A 25,382-nucleotide genomic window follows, 5' to 3' on the forward strand; every position below is an offset into this window, starting at 1 on the left:
GCAAATTACTCAATCTCACTGGATCTCCATATCTTCATACAGAAAATGGGAAGAATGATGAAAACTTACATCCTAGCATTATAATATTCATGAGTTTTTAAAAAATGACAGCAAGGATTAGTAATGTGGATTTGGGTATCAGTGTGGTGCAAAGCAATCGAAGGGTCTTAAATAAGAGCTATAGGTAATGCCCTTGATCTGTATGTTAAGAATATGTTCAAGATCACTATACTGTAAGAACTATAATGAGAGGTTGTGCTGAGGATGCAGGGGTGAGTCATTTATCGTTTAGTTCATGGAACACAGTTTAACACTGCAATTGAATTTTTATCTTCATTTTTCCTTTCTATAGATTTTTTCTGAAACCTTTCTCTAAGACACTTGTATTTACTCAAAGGTCACATTCTCAGTGTGACCTTCTCTGTGTATCTTGGAAAAAAATCTCAAATTCTGCAAACACTGTCTAGCTCCCTTCCTTATTTCTCTTGTTTACCTGTAGGGCTTAAAGCGTAACTGTACTCTTTGTATGTCTTCCACTAAAGTCCTTCCTGCGGGCTAGTCTGCTTAATTTCAGCTGTGACTTCTGTCAAATTGCCTGATTTTGTTAACTGATTGGAAATCTCAGTTGGCTAGTTCACTCAGTACATTAATAGTTGAAAGAATATGAATTCTGTCTAGCAACAGACACACATGACTGTCCTTCAACGTAACGAGATGTGGAAGTTTTCAATGGACTTGTCCATGAGTTTGCCTTATATTTACACTGCAGTGCCTTCCCCATCCCACCCCAGCTCTGTCCTTCCTCAAAAAATATCTCCACAGAAAGTTAATCAATGTAATTTTCACTAAGGAGCTCCTGAGAATAAAACGAGGTTCTTTGGGAAAGGTGATATGTTTCAATGTACATGACATAGGAAGAATGTCAATTCATGCTATAAAAATAATATATTCTTATAAGTGGATATGTTGAGTAAAAGGCATGTACATTTTAAAGTTTTTGCAGGTCAAACAAACAAAAACCCAAACAAAAACAAAAAATGATTTTGACAGATACAGGAATGCCTCAGATACAGTGGGTTCAGCTCCAGACCACTATAATAAAGCAAGTCACACAATTTTTTTTGGCTTCCCAGTGTATATAAATTATGCTAAACAGTAGTCTAAGTGTGGAATAGCATTGTCTAAAACAATGTCCTTACCTTAATTAGAAAATACTGTATTGCTAAAAATGCTAGCCATCATCTGAGCCTTGAGTGAGTCATAATCTTTTTGCTGATGGAGGGTCCCTTGATGTTGAAAAGGCATCATCTGTGAAATGCAATAAAGTGAAGCACAGTATTGCCAAATTGCAGTGTTGTCCAAATGTAATGAGAACCACATATGTAATTTAAAAATTTCCAGTATCACATAAAAATAGCAAACAGAAACAGGTAAAATTGATTTTAACACTATATTTAGCCCAAATACATCCAAATGTTAGCATTTCAACCTGTAGTAAATGTAAAAATCATTAATGATATTTTACCTTTTTATTTTTGAACAAAGTCTGCAAAACCTACTGTGTATTTTACACTTGTGTTACCACCTCCTCACTGCATTATGTGGCTAATGGTTACTGTACCAGAGTACTGGACAGAGTGCTTCTTGAGAATTTTCTCCCATGCTTACTTGTTGGTTTCGTGCAGCAGGCAGGTAAGCTCTGGTCCATGGTGCAAATTTCGCATGTGGCCCTGTTTTAGTATGGCCTAGAGGCTGAATGGTTATTTTCAAAAGATTGTAAAGAGAAAATAAAAATAGTATGTGACACAGAGCATATGTGGCCTGTAAAACCTGTTTACTATTTGGTCCTTAACAGAAAACAGTAACTAAATGTGCTCACTTCTATTCTGCTTATCCACTATGTTGTGTTTGAATTTGTCTTGTTTTCAAGTTTCACTTTAGTCACACGTGCCTAGATAAGACTAAAATGATCTCCAATGATTTTTAGTTTTTCTTTGTATGATTACTTTATTTCTTAGTCTGGCTAAAGGTTTGTCAGTTTTGTTAATCAAGAACGAACTTTTGACTTCATTATCATTTTTCTATTTTTTCACTACTCTAATAAATCCCTATTATTTTCTTCCTTCTGCTAACTTTTGGTTTAGCTCACTCTTTTTCTAGTATCTTATGGGGTGGAGTTAGCTTACTGAGTTGTAATCTTTTAATGTAGGTGTTTACTGCTACAAATTTCCTTCTGAATACAGCTTTCGCTGTATCCTACAAGCTTTTTTTAATGTTCATTTCTCTGTATTTTCTAATTTCCCTTATGATTTCTTCTTTGACCCAATTGTTGTTTAAGAGTGTGTGGTTTATTTTCCTCCTTGTGTTGATTTCTGGTTTCATTCCATTGTGGTCAGAGATTCTATGATTTCACCCTTATCCGATTTGTTGAGACTTGTTTTGTGGCCTAACATATGGTCTATCCTGGAGAATGTATTATGTGCTCTAGAGAAGAATGTGTATTCTGCTGTTGTTGGAGTGTTCTGTATACATGTTAGGTTTCATTGAATTATGGTATCAACCCTTCTAAAAAAATCTATCTCCTGTCTAGATGTTCTATCCATTATTGAAAGTGGGGTATTGAAATCTCTATTATTGTACATCTCATTTCTCTCAGTTCTGTCAAAGTTTACTTCATATATTTTGAGGTATTTTTGTTAAGTGAGTATATAATTGTTAAATGAATTTTATTAATATATGATGTCCTTTGTCTCTTGTAAGAGTTTGATAGTTAAAGCCTACTACATTGCCTGATAGTTGTATAGCCACCTTAGGTCTCTTTAAAGTAATGGCTAAGGAAGGACTTCAGCTATTTTGCTGTCTGCTTTCTGTCTTATGCCTATTTGTTTCTCGTTTCCTCCATTACCGCCTTCTGTTTATTTTTGTAGTGAAATGTTTTGATTACATTTGTGTATTTTTAAAAGATATTTTAATGGTTACCATGGGGGTTATAACTGACTTACTAAGTTTATAGTAATTGAGTCTGAATTGATACCAACTTACATTCAATAACTGAAATGTAATTGTCATAAATTACATCCTCAATATTATCTCCACATTTTGTGCCATTAACATAGATTGATATTTTATATTTTTATTTTAAATCATGTTAAGAAATAGAGGCTTTACAAACAAAAAGCATAATACTAATGGCTTTTATATTTATTAATGTAGTTACTGTTTATATGTCTTCAAATTACTGTCAAGTGTTCTTTTCTGCCTGAAGGACAGACTCCCTTTGGCTTTTGTAGGGCAGGTCTGCCAGCAAGCAACTCCCTCTCCTTTTTTCTGGAAATGTCTTTAATTTCTCTTTCACTTTTGAAAGAGTTTTGACAGGTATAGAATTCTTGATTGGTGGCTTTTTCTTTAAGTAATTTAAATATATCGTTCCTCCCTTTTCTGGTCTTTCTCTGGTCTCCATGGTTTCTGATGAGATCCCATGAGTCCTTGCAATAGCTCCTTAGACATTTCCTTAACGATAAAGTATTTCTTATGCCAATATGTGCAAGAAGATCATTAATTAATGACTTACTGAAGCTGAATAAAATTCATTCATTCAACAGACATTTCTTCACTGCATATAGTATACATCATATTGTTCAGAGGGCTCAGGACTCAGAGGTAAGCAAGCCAAAAAGGTCACAGGACTCAAGAACTCACGTTCTAATGTAGAGCAAAACAAACAAAAAATACCCCCAGTAAACTAAGACATTTCCATTTAGGATCTGCACCAGAAGCAAACAGTGATGTGATAGGGAGAACTCCAAAGAGCTGCCTTAAACCTAGTCTCTCAAAACACAGGAGCCTAATGCAATGATTTGTTTCATCAGGCAGTGAAGAACTTGTTAGAACAACTCTGATTCCAAGAATGGCAGCCACTAGGAGACAAAAGGGACTTTTTTTGTAAAGAGAATGGAGATCTGAGGCAGAAATGTAGGAAAGGCTGAAATGCTGACATGGAACTGTCATCCAAGCAAAAAAGTGTAAACACTGGTTGAGTAGCATCGTAGAGCAGTTTTCGGGGAAGCTGCACCAAGCACAGGAGAAAATCTGAATTGTGTGCAGAACGCCAGTGAAACTGTAGTGTGCTGAAGCGCCAGAAATGAAAACTTCAAAAGTCTATACATAGTATGGTATTAGAAATTACACATGGTAGTAAAGTACCATATACTTCTAACTTTTTGATGGACTACTGGAGACTATATGAACTATTTGGTAGGGGTAATTTTGAAACTGGAAAAGGACAGGAAGGCTCAGGATGCTGCCTTCTCACCCTATCTGCCCCCACCCCCCAAAAAAAACCACAAACAGAAGTGGGGTCAGCCTCTTCTGAAACCATGCCCTCACTTGAATGTAGAAATGTCCCTCCCGGTTTCTGTTCTGGGGTGGACAGCTGCTGATTCTGTCTAGGATCTGGCCAACTCGTGTGAGAGCTCCTGATGTTCTTTGTTAAAAACCCCAACCCCATCATCCTCTGAGAGCTTTCTGTGAGCTTCAGGGTGGTTATGAGGTTCGGGTGGCACCGGAGATGTTTTGAATCTACCTTGCCATGGGGATAGTTTTCAGGATAGACTCTTGAACCAGTCAGTCTGAGAGACTCAATTCCGCAGAACCTGTGGAAGCATTTGAGAGACTTTTTCTTCCTAATATTGCAAGCTGTATGATGGAGCCTGGCATGGTCAGGACCACCATGTGCAGCCTCTGCATAAAACCTACTCTTAAGAAAGCTGAGCCAAAACTCAAGGCAGATATCTTGGAAATTTTGCATGAAACCTGGACCCATGTGAGGCTAAAGGCAGTGATACCCCTATAGGAGTCAGTCACTCCTTAACTCTCCTACCCTACCCTCTTAGGCTATTTCGAGTTAGGTGTTTGCTCCTTGAACTGAGTCCTGACTAATACATACTTTCCCTAGTTCCTTCTGTCAATTACCCATCCCTGCATCTTGCCTGCATTCACCACAGGCCTGCCCAGTCCTGCCGGTCTCTGTGCAGCTTCGAGTTTCTCAATATTATCTCCACTACGATCCCCACATTCCTACTCCCACTTTTCATCCTCTTTATGGTCTCCCCTCTCTCCTGACAGTAATCTTCCAATTCCTTCTCAAGTTTCTTCCATCTCATACTCCTTCCCTTGCCCTTCTTTCCCTGCCCCTTCATCTCCTCTGTTTATAAAGTTAGGAAGGACAGTGCCCATCTACCCTGCAGTCTGAAGCAGGAGTGGGTCTTGTGCCCCTTCTGTTGATAGTAGCATAGGATCCACAGGAAAGGACACTAAGAATGGTGATAACTCCTACAGGGGTGACTATTGGGGATAGTGAAGCGTCATTCACACAAAGTCACCTGAGTCTGGTACCCCTCCCCTTGAACATGTTCCACGTTCTCTCAGTCCCTCCTTCCAGATGCTTCAAATCCTTAACCCAACACTAAAGTATACATAACCCAAGGACTACCTGGTTTTAACTGAGATGTAACCCTGATCCTGAGGTAAACCAAACATAAGCCCTACTACAATGATTCTGGATCCTTTGTCAGTCTTCATAGGACATTTCTCTGAGCTCTAGCCACACTGCTATCTCTGTGTCCAGGTTCTCCCACTGGCTTCAGCACCCACCTTAGATTCCCCAGGCTGTAACTCCCAAGTAATCAAGTCTTCATCCCGCTTCTCAAGGTTCCCCTGGGATGCTCCTCTCCCCATCTCCCAGGACCTGTCTCTGAGCACTAGCATTTCCTTCCTCATGCACTTTGCCCATCAGCTCCTCTCCCAGCTTTTCAAACTCACTCCCATGAGCCCTAGCCCTTTTCCAAGATAAACCACTCCCTTCACTCTATGGCTGACCTATTTAGGACAGCTCTAGTCTCTCTCAAGTCAAATTGTCCCCTTGTTCTCCAGGGACTCTACCCTGGGCCCTGGCCCCTTCCTCAGGACAAGGCCACTCACCTCCCTGGAGCATCACATCCCATCCCTGCTGTGGAAATTTCAGGATCTAGAAGGTGTCCAATATGCTGGCTCAGTTCCTTCCTGAACAGATTGTGTTTGAATTTGAAAAAACAGACCAGCTCATATGCAATTTCAATTTTAGCTATTCTGGTGAGCGTCTAGTGACATCCCATGGTGGTTTTACTTTGCATTTCCTTGATGAGAAATGGTGAACACATTATCTCTTACTTACTGACCATTTGGTGAGCTCTTATTAAGTGCTTATTCAAGTCCTCCCCTCTACTCTTTTAACTGATTTATTTTACTGACTTGAGGTATCCCTTTGTTTTCTATGTGAGTCCTTTGTCAGGTGCATGTAGCAAAAATATCTTTCCTCAGTCTGTTTCTTGCCTTTTCACTATCTTCATGGTGTCAGTGATGAACAGAATTTTGTACTTTTGATAATGGTCAACTTATTAACCTTATTTTATGTTTAGTCTCTTTTGTGTATTAAGAAACACTGTGACAATAATCACTTACATTTTCTTCTAGAAGTTTCATAGTCTTTTCTGAACTCGCTGCGTTTATAGGAGATCGTCTTGTAATAATTCACCAATAGCAATACTAACGGAATGAAAATAAGCACAACAGCTTACACACTATTTATTGAGCTTATACAATATTCCAGATACACTTTCAAGGGTTTACATGTACCAAACTCATTGAATCACCACAATAGCTGTATTAGGTAGGTGTGCTTATCCCCATTTCACAAATACTACACAGGAGTATAGCTAACTTGCCCAGCATCTCACAGGGAGTAAAGAGGTGGGATGATAATGATGGTTATACCCTACATAACCAGTCGGGTATGTACCATGACGAAAGGCTTTTGCACACGTTACATTAGCAGAGTTATTCCCTAGAATGAATCCAAAATGTAAGAGATTGAAAGGTACTGGAAAGCTTCTACGCATCCATTAAACGAACCCATCTAGTAAAAAAATCGTCTACACTGAGTATGTTATAATCATTAAGAAAAAGTAAGTTCTCCAATCTTCTAATTTGCCTCCAAATTTGCATGACTATTCTGAAGTTCTATAAGAAAAGTGACCAGTGAAGACTTTGTATATTAAATTATATCATGAATTTTCCTCATGTCGCAGAAGAAATGAATGCTGTATAGACACCTCTGAACATTCTTTGTATTCAAAAGGTTTTTCTACAGTGTGAATTCTCTGATGTTCCCTAATATGGTTTACATGGTTACATGCTTTTCCACATTCCTTACACTCATGAGGTTTCTCACTGGTATGAATTTTCTGATGCTGTGTAAGTTGATGGCCATGACTAAAGGCCTTCCCACATTCTTTACACTCATAGGGTTTCTCCCCTGTATGAATCCTCTCATGTTTAACAAGGCTTGATCCATAAATAAAGGCCTTTCCACATTCCTTACATTTATAAGGCGTTTCACCAGTGTGAATTCTCTCATGTTGAGTAAGGTGATAGCCACAATTAAAGGCCTTCCCACATTCTGTGCATTTATATGGCTTCTCACCTGTATGAATTCTTTCGTGTTTAACAAGGCTTGAACCCCAACGAAAGGCCTTCCCACACTCCTTACATTCATGAGGTTTCTCACCAGTATGGATTTTCTGATGTTGAGTAAGGTAATTGACACGAGTAAAGGCCTTCCCACATTCTTGACATTCATAGGGCTTCTCACCAGTATGAATTCTTTTATGTTGAACGAGGCTCGAACCACAGATAAAGGCCTTCCCGCAGTCTTTACATTCATAGGGCTTATCACCACTATGAATTCTCTTGTGTTGGATTAGTTTATATACACGGCTAAAGGTCTTCCCACAGTCTTTGCACTCATAGTCTTTTTCACCAGTGTGAAACCTCTGATGTTGAGTGAGCTCATCACCACGTCTAAAAGCCTTCCCACAGTCTTTACACTCGTAGGGTTTCTCACCTGTATGAATTCTCCTATGAATGACGAGGCTCGATCCCCATCGAAAGGCCTTTCCGCAGTCCTTACATTCATAGGGTTTCTCGCCAGTGTGAATTTTCTGATGTTGAGTAAGTTGGTTACCCCAACGAAAGGCTTTTTTACATTCTTTACACTCATAGGGTTTCTCACCAGTGTGAATTTTCTGATGTTGAGTAAGCTGATAGCCACGACTAAAGGCCTTCCCACATTCCTTACATTCATAGGAATTCTCCCTATTATGAAGTCTCTGCTGTGGTCTAACAGAGGTATTTTCTCTATCAGTGGGTGTTTTCCTATAGTTGGTTATCACCTGACTGAAATAGCCCTCTTGAGGGCCCTGTGCTCCAACCAACTCACCTTCACACAGCCAGTAGAGGCCAAGGGATTTACTTTTTCCATCTGGGTTCCATTTGGAAAAATTTATTTCATTAATGCCCTTTTCTGTAAGTAAATTCTTGGTCTCATATGGTGACTCCAAATCTGGAAAAGAAAACCAAATTTTGTTTCCTTTTATGAAAACAAACACAAAAAACCTAAATACAGAGCAAACACTTCCCTAGTAGAATAAATATGAATTAACTAGACCTTGTTAAAATGTAAAGTCCACGTCTGGCACTGCGATACTTAATGAAGTAACACTGGAGACTTTCCTGCTGAAGTCAAATAGGAAAACAGTACTATTAGCCTCACTATTTCCTCCAGCTGACACAATAAAGCAAAAGAAATTAGCAGGGTAGATCTCAAAGATGAAGATGAAAAAGAGCATGATTTGTAGACAACATGACATACCTGGGAAACCCAGGAAAATCAAATTCAGTACTGTAAAAAATAAAAATATACAGGTGGATGACTGTGTGTAAAATTAATATTCTGAAATTGATATATGTTTATGCAAGTAATATAATAAAAGTAATTATGGACAAAAAGACCCACCAACACTCAAAAGCAGTAAGAAAGAGAATGTATAGGATTAAATTTAGTAAAAAATGTGAAATACCTATGAGGAAATGTTCAGAAAAATTAATTTGAGCATCAAAAAGGATGCTGATGGCAAGGCGCTGCAAAGCTTCAGACATGTTTAAATCCATGAGTTCATAATGATACTAAAAAATGTTAAATGACCAATCTTGGAGCATTCTGGAAGCCCATTTGCCCTTTATTGTTAAAAAAATAATACTTTTTTCTTTAAAGAACAAGCTCTTCCTCCTTTTTATCCAATATGAACAGTGCTACTACATACAAAACCAACTAGGAGACAGAGTACAGTTTCTATTTAAAGAATTATTACTGTGAATAAATGAAGAAGTGATGGTAGAACACCACCACTTTGAACGCCCACTGAAATAGTGAATCTAGGTACCGAGTGTTGGTGAAGCTAACGGCTCAAAAAACGCCATAACCAGATATCACCTTGGGATGAAAGAATTTAACAGCACCTAGGAGGCAGTATTGCCAAAAATCAGAAAAAAGGAAAAGGAAAAAAAGTGCTAGGACAATAACCAATCTTCAGGAACTACAGAAGGTACAGAATGATGTCATTTACACTCTCGCTATCCAAGGCGTGGCTCACAGACCATGAATGTCATGGAGATTGTAATAGAGATTATCATCAGCAACACATAAAATAGGGCTGAAATATGAGAAAAAAACAAGGTGAGAGGGGGATGGGGTAAAGATGAACTTCATGGTGGTGATTTCCTACCGTGAGGCCATGGGCCTGGGACCTTGCTAGGTCCAAACACCTCAGGGGTGCACCTACTCCCTGCCTAGCTGGGTCGCTTGCCATAACAATGGCTTGTTCCAGCCAGACTGGCCCTCACTTTCTTTGTACTGTCTTCTTGTCTTTTCCCTCAAAGCCGTCAAGTCTCCTTCCCTTGCTCCTATAAGACAATGGCATTTGGCTTAGAAATGAGCTGTCCTGCTTTCAAAAATACAAATGCCACATGATGGAGAACTTGAGAAAGAACTGTCAGCTCACAAAATTTTTGACTGATGCTTAGTCAAATTTATAACAGCCTAAAAGTCAAAATCATAGAGAATTGAAAAAAAAAAAATCAAGAAAGAAACGGTCAAAGACTAAACAGGTAGACCAGACAGGTGAAGAACAGGTCTTATTTTAAACTTCTGAAGGCCTTATCCCTGGAGGAAATAGAACATGGCACTTGATGGTATGGATCCTAGGCCTGAATTCTCAGGTTTGATTCTTGCTTCTGCCTCCTCTGTTGTCAAAGTCACTTTATGACCCAGAATACTCATTTACAAATCAGTCACAATATTATGTGTAGCTCAAACTTCCGAGAATGAAGTGAAATGTATTTATATAAATACAGCGCTTAGAACAATGCCTGGTATAGAGTAAGCACAACATTAGCCCTTAATATGACTGTTATTTACTAACAGTAAGTTAAGAAATTTCCTGAAATATTTACAAGATATTATCATCCAATGTTTAACTCAACATTCATGGATAATAACTTTCATCCTTACTTTGGGTGCAATGAGATGGAAATGGAATATGCGCACTTTGGTTTCACATGAATTCTGTTTGTTCAATCTATGTCTACATCAGACACAGAGGCTGGTTAACTAGAGAAAATAAAGCCACTGTGCTAAGCCACTTTCCCTAAAAGGTGGGTCCCCAAAGTACCACAGGCCATCAACAGCAATTTGAGTGGAAACATAATATCACAGTACAAAGCTTAGTTTCTAATCCAGAATTCTAATTCATCCTGTGGTTAGGAAGGAAGCCAGACAAAGGTGGCAAGATCACTGATGAATGAGAAGATGAAGGTGAGTGATGCTAACTTCCAACTTGACAAAGCTCAGTATTCCTCAGGGACAAGAAGAAGATATTCGACTAGTTTCCTGAAAGACAGTCCTGAAATTCACAGTAGAGGGAACCGACATTCCAGGAAGCAGAGTCTAAGGTATATGACGCAGGCGACTTACTCAGTGACACCAAGTTACTGTAGTTCTCCAACATTACATCCCAGTACAGGTCCCGCTGCGTAGAGTCCAGACAAGCCCACTCTTCCTGAGAGAAGTCTATGGCCACATCTGAGAACGTCACCGGACCCTGAAAACACAAACCCACATGTTCCCAATATGAAAGGGCTCTGGGTAGGGTGGACATAGTGTGCAGACTGAAAACCTGTCGTATGGGCAGAGGGTAGTAAAGACAGGCTGTGACTGAAGTGGAACCCCACGTTACTGAAGAGCCCCACTGCTGTGGAGAAAAACACCTACACCCTGGGATTCTATGTACCCCAACCTGCCAGGACGTGACTAGAATAAGCCAAGAGTCTTCTCATCCACAAGCACAGATGCCCACCTCATAAATTCTCAGCCAGTGTGATCCCTATGATATACTTTCTCCTTTAGGGGAAAAGAAAAAAATTCCTACAGTTTTGTTTCTGTGTAATGTAATATAAGGTCTTGTATCTTCAAAAATAAGGTTTGCGTGTTTGAATGTTTTCAAGCCTCAAGTCCATCCTTTTGCCAGCTTATCTTTTATCATTTTCTATTTTCCTTTGTAATGACAATAGCATTTTTTTTATTCCATCATAGAGACAGATTAGACTTAATTATTATACTTATACACTGAGGTTCAACAAAATGTCCAAGTTTTCCCCCTGTTCTGGGAGTGTAAGATCACCTATTCTGTACTGGGTGATGTTACCTATCACTAGCACCACCCTGCCTGTCTTTTGTTCTTGATCTAGAGGATACTGGTATCAAACGATGCAGAAGCAGACAGGAGTCTGGCAGGTCTGCTCAACAATATCTATCTTGGCTTTCCTGGCGGGAACATGGCCTCTAAGTCCGTGGGCCCCATCACAGCCCTAGCTGATCCCAAAAGCCACATAAAACTTGCCCTCCCACTGCACACTAAGCCTGAGACCAATCAACACAAACACGCCCTCTTATCTGCCTGGAAAAAAAAATCAGTGGAGATCAGCTGAGAGTTCCTGATTTCTCCTGTGGTCACATGGGACCAACACCTCTAAGTTAGCAATCCACGGACCCGACTCAAATACTTCTCTTGAGGGACTTCCCTCTTCCATTGCTCCAACATTCCTTTTGATCAAAAACTGAGCACAAAGGAGATACTGAACAGTAAACTCCGTGGTTGTGAACGTCAGCCACAAAGGTAGGCATGGAGCGATATGGCATCACTGTTTACTAGACAGGGAAGAGCTGTAAAGCAGGTAATTAGGTGGGACTCTCTGGGACAGGTGACTTCAGGATAATTCATAAAAACAGCCACAGGACTTAAATATCACATTTCGAGAAGGAAAGAGAAATACTTACATGGGCCATAGTTTTAGAATCAAGAACTGATCAGTCGTCTTAGGGTTTTCTTTACCGAAGACACACAATCCAGAGTAGCCAGAGCTGGACGAGGAGAAAGAGGCATTAAAGTAAGTGCACCTTCCTCCCCAAAATGACTTACTACAACCTTTTTGCTCCTCTATCTTTGCTTCCAAAGAATCCCTGGCTCCTTTTCCAACATCCACACACAAATGTATCTGGAGAAGACTAAAAGGATTCTGGAAAAAAAAAAAAAAAGCTCTCCCTGACAGTCCAGGCCACCCAGTGGCACAGAACACAGTGGAGGAGATTTTATTTATTTTCACCTTGAAGTCTAGAATTTTAGCAGGAGGATTCCTGGCCAGCTCCCTTTTGGGGAGCAGGGATTAAGAATTTAGCCCAGGGAGCACCTGAGACCTCGCTCCCCCCAGCATATGAGGTTAGTCTGGCTCAAATAAACTCTTATAAAAATTAAAGAAAAAAAAAATTTGGCCTCGACCAAAGAGAGGTCTGGCCTTTGTCCTCAGCTTCTGAGAGGTAATCTACATCACACTTGATAGGGTGGGCTCTATTTTGGGTGCCTGCTGGCTATACCCAGGTCTTAGAGTAGGGGCTTTGGGTCATAGGATATCAGTTGACTTGGAGACTGAGGTTAACATCAGAGCAATTAATGAAACAATCATGTCTATAATCAATCAACCAGCTGTGCCTACGTGATGACGTCCCGGTGAGCGTCAGAGCTCAGGTGAGCTTCCCTGGTTGGCAATACTCCATGCATGTTGTCATACATGGACACTGGCCAACTGACAAGTCCTGACTCCTTGCAGAGAGGACATGGGGAACACCCCTGGACCTGTCCTTATGCACCTGTTTCCTTGGCTGCCATTCACCTGTACCCTTTCCTGTATTAACTACACCTGAGTAGAACAGCTCTTGGCAAGTTCTGGGACTCCTTCCAGTCCTGAATTATTGAACCTGACGCTGGTTTCTGGAATCTCCTGAACGTGCAGTTGGTGTCAGAACTTAGAGTGGTCTTGGGTGGAGGCTGTGCCCTCGGACCTGTTTGGCTAACTCGGGGCAGGGGGCCTGTGATTTGGACCCGAGACTGGGCAGGTTTAGGGTACACATCCTGCTCCCTCCAGTCACATTGTCAAGGGTGAAGAGGGGCTGCATCATCCAAACTTGAGTTTCCTCTGGCCTCAGAGAGGATGACGTGGGTTAAGACATGACAGGTAGACAGGGTGGAAAAGGGGCTACCCAGGCAGTGGTCAGCTCTGAGTCCAGAGAAGCTGACAGCATAAATACATGCAGATGATCAATGCAAACACTGGTATTCGTGGTTGTTCAATGCCAATTTGGAAGTAATACTGAGACATGAAAGGTATTTTGGATATATTGTCAGTAGGAAAATCAGGAGGCCAAAACAAGATAACACATTTGTATATAAGATATACAAATACACACACACACAAACACACAGATATAAAGATAATGACAAATCATAAGACATTGACAGAAAGAGATATAAAAATAGAAATAGAGGAATAGAAGGAAACATCCTGGAAAGTTGTGTGTACTTTGCACAGAAAAGAGTTAACACAGGAGGTTGGAAAACCCTCGATTCCTCTGCTCAGCTGAGCTTCCCTCGTAGACAACACTGCACACTCACTGCCGGAGGAGTTAAGCACGTCCCGTGTGACCATACTGGGACAGGACTCTGGGGATCTTGAGCCTGGGTGACTCCGGATGTTGTCCCGTGTGTCTTTCCCTCTGCTGACTTTGCTGTGTGTCCTTTCACTGTAAGAAATCTTGGCCAAGCAAGACTGTAGGGTGAATCCTGTGAGTCCACCTAGAGAAACACTGAGCTTGGTAGTGGCCTTGGCAACTCCGACACCCGCTTTGATCTTGAGTTTCTTTTTTTGTATGGTGTCCTGCAGACAACTGCTACATCGTCTGACCCTATTAGTTTTCACTTTGCATCGAACATTATTAGAAAAAATACGTAAGGTATAAAACTTAGGAAATAAATTCCATTTATCTCTGCATAGAGACCAAGCATTCAGAATTATTTGGTCATGACCTGACACTAGCGGCTATAGTGAGAATGAAACCCCATTCCTAGCACCTCTCAGAGAACATCACATGGAGTTCACCACTGGCCTTGACCACAGGCTGCCTTGTGTTTCTTCCCTTCAGTTTCCCTTCCTTGCTGGATTATCAGGTAATACACAGGTAACAATGTTCTTTCTATCATTCTGTCATTCCAAGTATCATTCACAGGGTCAGGCATATTGCAGGTACTTAACAAAAGTATGATTCTGACTCAAAATTCCTGTTTTTGGAATGGATCCCAAGGAAGAAGCTGTAACAGTACACATAGATATACAAAAGAATGTTCAGAGATTTTTTTTTTTAATGGGACAGTTTTTTTTAAAAAAAATTGAGGTAATTATAGAGTCACACACAACTGTGAGAAATAAGACAAAGGCATCCTGTGTACCCTTCACCCAGTTTACCCCAGTGGTACTACATTGCATAGAACTACAGCACAATATCGCTATGTTGGGATGTTGACACTGAGACAATCCATTGATTTTATTAAGATTTTTGAGGGAATTATTTTTAAAAATGAAAAAAAGTAGAAATATAAATATCTCACCATACAGGACAGAGTAAATAAATTATGGTCTGCTATAAGGGCATACAGTATATTTATTAATAATATCGATTTATATTAATTGAGAAAGAAATTTAAGATAAATTACCAAGCGAAGAAGGCAGGTTTAAAAAGATATGTATAATATACAATGGAATATTACTCAGCCATAAAAAAAAAAAATGAAACCTTACCATTTACAACAAACAACATGGATGGACCTAGAGGGCATTATGCTAAGTGAAAGAAGTAAGACAAATAAAGAAAAATACCATATGATCCCACTTCTATGTGGAATCTAAGAAACAAAATAAACGGCCAAACAAAATGAAAACAGACTCATAGATTCAGAGAACAAACTGGTGGTTGCTGGATGGGAGGGGGTTAAAGGGCTGGGTGAGAAAAGTGAAGAGATTAAGAAGTACGAACTCGTAGTTACAAAATAGTCACAGGATGTGATATACAGCACAGGGAATGGAGTCAATGATATTGTGATAACTATGAATGGTGCCAGGTGGGGACTAGACTAATTGGGGGGATCGCTTGTAAATCATATAAATGTCTAACCATTGTGCTATACACTTGAAACTAATATAAAATTAAATTAAATTTTTAAAAAGGTATGTATAATTTGGGAGAAGTCTTAATTACATGAAATTAAGAACAAAGGCTCTGTGATCTGGCTTTCTGGATGTGAATCTCAGCTCTGACAGTCACTAACTTCACAGTGTCTGTTCCCCATGGGTAAGACTGGGGTAAAAATAGTACCTACCAGGTCTGGCTGTCTCATCTATTAAGAAGATAATCTACATAAAACACAGTACGTAGTAATTATTTAATACAAGTGAGCCATTATTATTGAGGATCAATAACATTACAAATCTTTCAATCTGTTTTTATAAAAGAAACCCAAGCCTGCTGTGTCTCTTTTTTCTTATACAAAAAAGTGTTTCTCAACTCTGCTGTTTATATAATCACTGTTAACTAAAAATTTTCAAAGCCTCTTAAGAATGAAATTCTTTTTAACTAACAATGTTTGCAAACAAAAGAAGAAAAAAAAAAGATTCTGAGGCACAGAAGGAGGAAACATTCCGTACCCACCAGCAAAGAGACGGACAGCCAGCATTTTGCATCAAAAATCCAGCTGGAAGAATCTAAATTGAGGAGATGCCAAACTGAGAATGTTACCGAGCTGCTGACTCTTGTCTTCTATGCAATATGGGAGATTTATGTAAATAAATATGTAAATTTATTTATGTAAATTTACATAAATAAGATTTATGTACATTTTAAACTACCATCATCATCTACTTTTCTCACATAACCGCCCTGGGAAATGTCACTTGTACAGTCCATATTTGTAATGTGTCAGTAATCACTGTCACAGTCTGTGAGAGATACACTAAAATCTTAGAAAGTCTAATTTTGAAAGGTTATCCTTTCAAATGAATATCCTTCTTACTGAAATTGTAAATGAAATTAAAGGAAGGACCTCAGGTTAGGAATTCCCGTTCTAGACCCTTTGGAGCTTTGGTTCATTTTGTGAACTTGCAAGTCCATCACAGTGACTGTGATATGTACAGTGCTTCTGATCTATACAACATCCAGACTGACCACATAGCAAAAACAGAATCTGCTGAGCACTTGTGCTCTGGAGAGTGTTCTAAAGAACTTTACCTGCATTACCGCATCTTCACCATAATCCTATCTTCATAAAGCTCAAATGCTAGGAAGAGGCAGAGACAGGACTAAGACCCCAATACCTAGGTCCAGCCTGAAGGCCAAATCCAGCTCCACAGTCTGTTTTTGTAGGGCCACAGAGCTAAGGATGGGTTTTATATTTTAAAAGGTTTGTAGAAACAAAACAAGCAAACAAAAAACAAAGGAGGAGGAGTGGGCATAATTCTTCATACCTTAAGTGAGAGCTGCGTAGAGTGACTTCCTTCCAAAGGGTGCAGTGTGGAAAGGAGGAAAAAGGAGTAACGTTATAGTGATGAAAACTGACAAACACGACCTTGGCCAGGCAATCAAGGGCGACCTCAACGATCATAAATTATGTCGACGGTATGTACCCTTGCCATGATGTGAGAAAGTGGTCATTTACTTCTGTGATATTCCACCCCCAAAGCCATAAACTAGTCTAATCACGAGAAAAACATCAAATCCCAATAGAGGGACATCCTGCAAAATAAAAATATCTGACCAGTACCTCTTAAAAATGTCAATGTTATCAGAAACAAAGGAGGTCTGAGAAACGGTCATAGTCAAGAGGAGCCTAAGGAGACATGACAATGAACTGTAATGTGGTGTCCTGGATGGGATCCTGGAACAGATGAAGAATATTTTGTGAAAACTCAGGAAAATGAACAAAGCATGGACTTTAGTTAATAATGTATCAAAATTGGTTCATTCATTGTAACTAACGTCCCATATAAACAGGGGAAACTGGGTTCAGGGTACCTGGGAATCCTTTGTACCATCTTTGGAACTTTTCTGTAAATCTAAAACGAATCTAAACTAAACTGCCTCTAGTCAAGTACCACATGGTTGGAAGGTGAAGGCAGAGGGGGCAGCAGAGACATCAGAGCTAAGGTTACACTGACACACCGGCGCTCGCTCAATCCGCGGCCACACACCGAATCACTCGAGCACAATCCCACACCAGTCACAGCCTAACAATCTCACCATTAGGAGACACACCTTGGCCTTGTCATACCCACTGACGCCCAGGTCAGAAACAGTGCCCGGTTCTGCCAACCCCACAAAGGAGCAAAGCTACAGCTCACTGCCACGGAGAGACCTCTGCGCCCTGTCACCCTCGCAAAGCCCACACGCAGGTAATTCACAAAGCAGAGTAAACAAGTCACAGCCCGACCGCGTCCCCCACAGACGCTCCCACACATGCGTGTCACAGCCACGGGGATCGGGCCTGGCCGCGTCACCCACTCACTCCCCCCACTCACTCGCTAGTACGTCACAACCACAGGAACAGGGCTTGTCTCTGTCATAGACATCAGTCTCGGCTGACCCCAGTCCCTGACACACCTTTACACACACACACGCTCGCGCATATCCTCCCACGCGCACGCATCTCCGCAGCCATAGGCCGAAGCTCCACCTCCGGCCTCCTCGCCCCAGGCGCCTGCCTCCCCGCCATCCCCGCCGCATCCCGCGCTGGTTTCCTACTGGGATACTAACAATTTGCCGCTTCGGGCTCAGAGACGAACGGAGCGTCGGGAGGGGGCGCAAGGGTTGAGCTTAACTCAGGATGCTGACCCGGGGAAGTCGGAGCCTAAAACATCCTTCGCGCAGGAAGCGCTTCTCCAGCAGGCAAGCAACTCCGAGAACTCCGAATGGGGTTGTGCCGCAGAGACTTCTGGGAAATGTAGTCCCGCGCCCTGGCATCTGCAGAGCTGGAAGCGCGGCCACTCACTTCCCCAGCGTGCAACTCTACAAGGCCCTAATGAGCTGTGCCGCAGAGACTTCTGGAAAATGTAGTTCACATCGCGGGAACCCTCCCAGCCCGCCACCGGGTCTTCAGAAGGTGTCCGGCTCCTTCCTCAAAGGAGCTGTGCCCCCAGAAACTTCAGTGTGGGTGGTGTGTATGCTAGAGCTGCAGAATCTACAAATGCTAGGAGCCCTGCCAGCGTTTCACATTTCTCTTAGAATGAAATTTGTCCCACTGCTAAGACAATGCACCACATACCCGTGGAAAATGTTCAGAGTCAAGGAGGTAATCGCCAAAGGGTGGAAGTCCATTGGTGCTGATTACTCCTAACGTGCACTTCGGACCTAATTTAAGAGTTTCTAGTTAGTAATCTGTGTGATGTTACTTTGGAATTATAGGTGACTCTTGAAAACCAAGGGTTTGAACTGTGCATGTGCACATATATGTGAATTTTTTTCAGTTAACGGTTGGCTCACTGTATCGGGAGTTTTGCGTCAGCTGGATTCAACCAACCAATGAAAACAATATTTTCAATCCAGTTGGAATCCAGGGATGTGGAGAGCCCATAGGCTATTTTATAAAAGTGATTTGAGCATCGGCGGATTTGGGTATCCCTTCGGGTCCTGGAAACAATTGCCCTGCAGATACCAGAGGACCCACTTGGCAGTTAAGTTTTAGGGTAGTCAAAAGGCGTAGGCGGATCTTCTACTGCCTGGGAACTGGAGATTTGGCATTCTTACCCTCACTATTTTGAGGGTCAACTGTATATGAATTTCTACTCCTCATCTATTATTAAGTGGCTGATTTTGAGAGTAATTGAGATCTTCCCTTAAGTCATTATTTTATTTTTTTAAAACTGCTTTTCTAATTCTACATCCATTAACTGGTATATTTTTTATAAAATAAAGCTTAGCGGGACTTTGTGGGTGCATCTAATATTGATCCTATTGAAAAGGCGTAATGTTTGCTTCTTTAATTATCATTTGCTTGTTGTGTCCAGAATAACCAGACCCAACTTGAGTGCTCTTAACCAGGAGACAGTTTATTAGCCGGCGGCTGTCCTTGCAAAGGAGCAGCCTCGAAATGCCAAGATACAAGGTTTTTAAGCCCCCAATCCTATTCCTCATTCTGTCTTAAACACAAAGGTCCATCTTTCTCCTATTCACTACCTGTCAACCCACTGGTCAGGTGTGCAAGCGGGAAGTACAGAAGCAGAAAGCTTGTGTTAGAATGTTATGTTCCTATGGGTGATTGCCTATGTTCCCATGGACAATAGCCAGTGTTCCCATGGGCGATGGCCAAACAGTAATTTTCAGCTTATATACAATTGATTATTTTTCATGCCACGCAAGCAAGCAGGGTTACACAGGCTAAAATTGGCAGTTAGCGTATGAGCTCATTGTTACAAGTTTCATGATTAACAGAATGTGGTTAGGGGTTCCAGAAACTAGGCCTAAGTTATAGACTTCTTTTGTCCAGTTTCAGGTTTTAATTATTCTTTAACCCTTTCACATTTCAGCAGGCCATTACATTGCTAAAGTAATCAGCTGTTTTAAAAACTACCTTGAATGTTGATAACTTGTTATTTTTGGCCTTTTCTTGAGTTTATTATAGAGCCATGAATTTTAATTGAATCAATGTGTTTCAAATTAGAAATCAATATACCCTATAATTGGCTCAAATGTTCACAGTAGCAATGATATCCTCTTCACAGGACCCGTTTTCTTTTGATTCCATGAGTTATTGAAAATTTTCTTGCTTTTTTACCCAGCCAGCTCTCCCAGGCTCACTTTATTCTTTATTCCAGATGCAGAATCACCCACTTCTCCAAAAAGCCCTGGTTCCTTTCATTTGGCAATAACATTAGTGAGACTGTTGGGTTAACACTGCATTGTGGCATTTTCAGTGGACAGAAGAAGTAGAAAAAGAATGTCTCCCTATTCATATTTTCAGATCAATTTTAGCCACCTTATAGCGTTTTTCTCTTAATTTACTGAATCCTAACTAGATTAACATAACTATTTACTGTTGCCTACAATATAAAGGACATATTTTCAAAATAACAATGGTGATAGTACTAAAATGACTATGGTATAACTGAAAAAACCTACAATGTTCTTTGTAATTCCTTTTGCCCTTTGAATGGCTCCCACTAAGTTTTAAAGTCAAGACAATATATTGTCAGTGATGAACTATTTAAAAAAGGTATTGAGATAACAGGGTAGTTTTTTGGAAAATGATCAAATTAATTAAATACCTGAAACTATATGTCAGAATATGGTACAAATTGATTAGAGATGTATATGTAAAAAAAAAAAAAGACATAAACCTGACTAAAATGTCCATATAATATGGAAGTATGGAGATCCTAACTATAACTCAAAATCCAGAAGTCATGAGAGACTGCTAAAAATGAGAAAATCTTAAAAGCAACGAGAGAGATAAATCATCACACTGAGGGGAACGACAATTTGATTAATACCTGGCATTTATTAAAAATAGTAAACAAAAAGAGTGTAATAAAATGTTCAAAGTGTTGAAAAAGTTAAAATCAAACAAGACTATTATTATCCAGCAAAACTATTATTAACCAATAAGGGCAAAATAAAGACATTTCCAGATGAACAAAATGCAAAGAACTTTTACAACTCATTAAAGAAACCAACCCAATCAAAAATGGAAAAAAGGTGAATAGATATTTCACTGAAGATATATGAATGGCTGATAAATAAGAATATGCTCAACATCATTAGGCATTAGAAAATGCAAATCAGAATGAAATATTACACCCACTACAATGGCTACAATATAAAAGAGTGAGAATACTGTTCCACAAGCTGTGGAGAAACTAAAACCCTCATACCTTTCTGCTCAGAGTGTAAAATAGTACAGCGCCTCCCATTAAAAAAGCAAACACACATATTTAAGGGAAATTATTATTTTCTAGGAGATTGTTATAAATACTGACTGAAAAATAACCAATTTTAATATACAGATTAAAAGGAATTAGAGGGCTCTAAATCCTAACAAAGTCTGATTCATTTTAAGCCAGGGATAGTTGCATTGTGATGTAAATTAAGTTCTAAGGAAGAAAAATAAGTTTGTCCCTATTATTAAACATTAGGCTATTAAAAAAAAGCTGAACAAAATTAAAAAAAAATTTAACTTGAACCTTCATTAAATGCATAATATAAAAACAAATATGACTTTAGCCATTTAAATTTAGCTAGTTAGCAGTCAATATTAGCCAAATTCAGTTTATTCTGTTAATTAAAAAAGATTCAATATTAGAACATCAGTTGATGTTATACATTAAAATAACAGAAAAAACATTTGAGCACTTCAGTAAATCTTTGAATGATATTTGATAATGAACTCATACAGAATATGAAATCAAAAACAATTTAAGCAAGAACGTTTCAGCAAACATTTCATGAAACAGGGCGAGGCTAAGGCCCTGGTCAGGGTTCCAGCCATTCACCACTGCACACGATGCCTGAGCCAGGACCCAGAGAAAAGGAAAGACAAGAAAAGAGAATCAAATAACTAGAGCTATTATTATTCACAGATGACATGATTACAAATCTGAAACAGTGGACGATTTATTTTAACTGTAAGGGCTAACAGAAATGAGAACATAGGGCAAATCCTTAAAATACTGACGTCAATCTTCCTCTTTTTCTAGCGGTATTTAAAAAATGATAAAAACAAACAGCCCCCATTCCCATTAGCAAATATCCTGTGACCTCTTCTTACAAGGCATTTCCAGATTTGTGTGAAAAAGCCATACATTTTTATTAAAGGACATAAAAACATGATTAAAGGCTGAAAACACACCATTATTGATATTTAACAGACTACATAAGAAATGAAGTTGTTGAGTATTAGGTAATCTGGTTAAACTAGTTTTTAATGATCAATAGAAAAGATAATCATTACTATTATGAGTAAAATTGGGCCCCCCTCCAAAAAATATGTTGCAGTCCAAACCCCACTTCAATGTGTGATCTTATTTGAAAATAGGGTCACTGCTGATGTAGTTGGTTAAGATGAGATTATACTAGAGTTGAGAGGGCCTCTAATTCAACAACTGGAGTGCTTATAAAGAGAACACCAGTCTACAGCCATGCCACCCTGAACAAGCCTGATCCTGTCTGATCTCATAAGCTAAGCAGGGTCGGGCCTGGATAGTACTTGAATGGGAGACCACCTAGGAAGACCAGGTGCTGTAGCGTAAAAAAATAAAAAGTAAGGGATTGTAAGCTGACAAGTACTTGCAATCTGTGAGGTCAACCAAGGGTTGCTTCGCCAAATAAATAAATAAACGAATAAAAATGCCATATGAAGAGACACACAAGAGAGAACATCTTGTGAAGATAAAAGATTGGGGTGATATACCTACAAGCCAAGGCATCTCACCTCAAAGACTGCCAGCAAACACCAGAAGGTAGAAGAGGCTAGGAAGGACTCTCCCTTACAGATTTCAGAATGAACATGGCCCTGCCCATACTTTGATTTCATCGGACTTAAAACCTAGAGAATTATGAGTTAATAAATTTATTTTAAGCCACCCAATTTGTGGTACTTTGCGATGGCACCCCTAGGAAATACATACACCTACCACCCACAATGAAACAGTGTAAAGTTACAAAATACTGAAGAATATTTCAACATCTAATGATTAGAAAGGCGTTGAAACCGCATCTGAATCTGATATATTTAAAAGGAAAAAGTAATTTGAAAGTAAAGAAAAATGTAATAAACGTGGGATCAAATTTGGATCAAATTTAAATCAAATTTGAGGATACAAGAATGGAATGAAGATGCTCCTTGCATGGGAAGATCACTTTCCAGTGGGGGATTGGGGCTGTAAACACAACGCAACTAGCACTGTCATGGCGTAAGACTTGAGATGAAAAAAACAGGTTTTACGGGTCAGGAGTCTATCACCTTGCCCAAGGCAGGGGACTCCCGAGGTAGTAAATGCGAAGGAGAGGCCAGGGGAGAGGCAAATCCTGGCCCCAAGAACGCCATGAGTGGTGGTTAGTGGTGGCGAGACAGGTGCAGTCTGCAGAATCCCAGGGCCAGAGAGAGAACGTGGACACCCGCGAAGCCTCGAGGAGGCGAAGGGCTAGAATCTGCACACAGACTGAGGACTTTACACGGCGTAGAGGTGGGTAAGGAGGGTCAGTGAAGGGTTTTAAGCAGGAAAACGAGGCAGATGACATCCACAAGACCAGAAAGCTGAAAGGGAGCAGCAATCCTCATTTGAGCGACTATAACCGATAACGCACAGGGGGACCTAGGATTGGGAAGGTCTCCCGGAGACACGGGCATAGCGACCCCCGAACCCGAGCTGTGGAGCCCCGAGCTGTGGAGATGTGTGGCATATGGGCTGGGAACTTGCCAAGCCCAGGTTTGAATTAGAAAGACAGAATATCCCTCAAACAAACCTGACTTCCGCTTCTCGAGATCAGTTTCCGGGTATGCGGTAAACTGCGCAGACTCCGGCGTTGGGACGTGCAAGGGGATGCGGCCTGGGCTGCGTCCTAGGCCTGAGAGGGAGCATCCTGGATTCTGGGTTAAGTAGCTATAGGGACGGATTCTGGAAGTGGGTGGGGCGCCAGGGCCGCTGGGCCCACCCTCCACCGCGCCTGAAGTAGAACTTGAACCTCTGGGTTTATATGTGCTTGAATTTCTTTTGTGTAGTGTGAGCAAGAGTTGCTTCCTGCCTATTTTATTCATTCATTCATTCATTTATTTATTTTGTTATTTATGCCTACAGCACCTGGTCTTCCTAGGTGGTCTCCCATCCAAGTACTAACCAGGCTCGACCCTGCTTAGCTTCTGAGATCAGATGGGTTCTGGCTTGTTCAGGGTGGCATGGCTGTAGACCATGGACCGTGGTGCCACTGAGGTGTGAACCCAGGACCTTCTGCATGTAAAGCAGACGTGTTAACCACTACACTATGGGACCAAGTCTACTTCCTGCCTATTTTAAATGAATGTTTCAATCAATGTAATATAAAAGCTTAGGGTGGTGTGGATCACTGATATTTGGAAGGTGAGATGTTTTCCTGTTGATAAGCTGAACTGGGTTTGGTCAAAAGCTCTTTTTGCTGAGGGCTGGAGATACATTAGGAGTCAAGGGGGCTGTGGGGCACTGGAACCTTGGTGGGTATTGATGTAGAGCAGTTGGAATGTCTAAGCCTGTGGAGAATTTTAATAAAAATGTATTGGAGCCCAACCAAGGATACACCTGCAAGCAAGATCTCACTAGATTGAGAAAAATGCTTTGGAAAATGGCACTTTGCAGCTTCTTTTATGCATTTGGAGTTAAGGAGAAAATGGAAGGAAGATTACATGAAGGTGGGAGAAAGCAAGGCAGGTATCGGATTATAGGATAGTTAACAAGATTATGTGCTCTCTTTAGGGTGGTTACAGTTTATTTCAAAGGTGGGTTAACCTGGATGTGCTGAAACAAGTGATGTGACTCGCTTAAGGCAAAGATAAGTCTTGTATTAAAAGAAGGTATAGGCCTGGGGTGTGACTACCCACCATGACCTGCCCTGTTAGGAATTTATGATCAAATTAATGTAGGAAGGAGGCAAGAGAATTAAAAATGTTAATAAAGCCACATTCAGAGACTGCAATGTGCTGATCAGCCCTGCAGCCAGAGCAGGACACCTGCAGAACAAAGGAAGATTTCTGCTGGGATTGCTAACAGCCCATTCTCCACATCTGTGAAGGGGAAACAGGAGTCAAGAGTCATTCTCTATGGCTAAAACCATGGGGAACCTACCGATTTAAGGCTAGGAACTGCCAGCAGGACTTTAACTCTACTTACTTTTTCACGCTATATACCCCTTCCCTTTACTGTATGTCCTTATCAAAGTAAATGGGTTAAAAAATCTTTTAAACAATAACTCACAGGAGCTAAAGAATGATATATAAACTGAATTCTCTGAACACTTGCCACATACTATCTTTCCAAACCTCTCTTGGTCCCT

General features: G+C 40.4%; 1 protein-coding gene and 2 pseudogenes across 6 annotated transcripts; 1 reads left to right on the forward strand and 2 right to left on the reverse strand.

Moving 5' to 3' along the window:
* Positions 1-968: 968 nt before the first annotated feature.
* ZNF331 (zinc finger protein 331) lies at positions 969-18,331 on the reverse strand. Of its 6 annotated transcripts, none has more exons than XM_039879902.1 (6): positions 18,123-18,289; positions 12,269-12,352; positions 10,907-11,033; positions 8,315-8,437; positions 6,499-6,582; positions 969-1,308 (listed from the first exon to the last, which is right to left on the reverse strand). In XM_039879902.1, the coding sequence occupies exons 2-6, from the start codon at positions 12,275-12,277 to the stop codon at positions 1,259-1,261; spliced, it is 393 nt and encodes a 130-aa protein (XP_039735836.1). In that variant the 5' UTR covers positions 12,278-12,352; positions 18,123-18,289; the 3' UTR covers positions 969-1,258. The 6 variants fall into 6 exon arrangements, with proteins under 6 accessions (XP_039735836.1, XP_039735838.1, XP_039735837.1 ...); XM_039879903.1 differs by lacking the exon at positions 969-1,308 and adding an exon at positions 3,494-3,510 and having other exon boundaries at positions 18,123-18,288; XM_039879904.1 differs by lacking the exon at positions 6,499-6,582 and having other exon boundaries at positions 1,244-1,308; positions 18,123-18,287.
* A 4,157-nt stretch (positions 18,332-22,488) lies between these two features.
* LOC120616501 (uncharacterized) lies at positions 22,489-22,607 on the forward strand (annotated as a pseudogene).
* Positions 22,608-24,148: 1,541 nt separating this feature from the next.
* Positions 24,149-24,267, reverse strand: LOC120616499 (uncharacterized; annotated as a pseudogene).
* Between the last annotated feature and the right edge of the window lie 1,115 nt (positions 24,268-25,382).

This window comes from Pteropus medius, unplaced genomic scaffold, assembly GCF_902729225.1.
Source record: "Pteropus medius unplaced genomic scaffold, Ma_sr-lr_union100, whole genome shotgun sequence".
NCBI classification, from domain to species: domain Eukaryota; kingdom Metazoa; phylum Chordata; class Mammalia; order Chiroptera; family Pteropodidae; genus Pteropus; species Pteropus medius.

Excerpts from the sequence above, each read along its gene's own strand:
- ZNF331 (XM_039879900.1), bottom strand. Across the intron at positions 8,438-10,906 it reads CAGTAACTTGGTGTCACTGA|ATTTGGAGTCACCATATGAG; the intron begins GTAAGTCGCCTG and ends TTTCTTTTCCAG.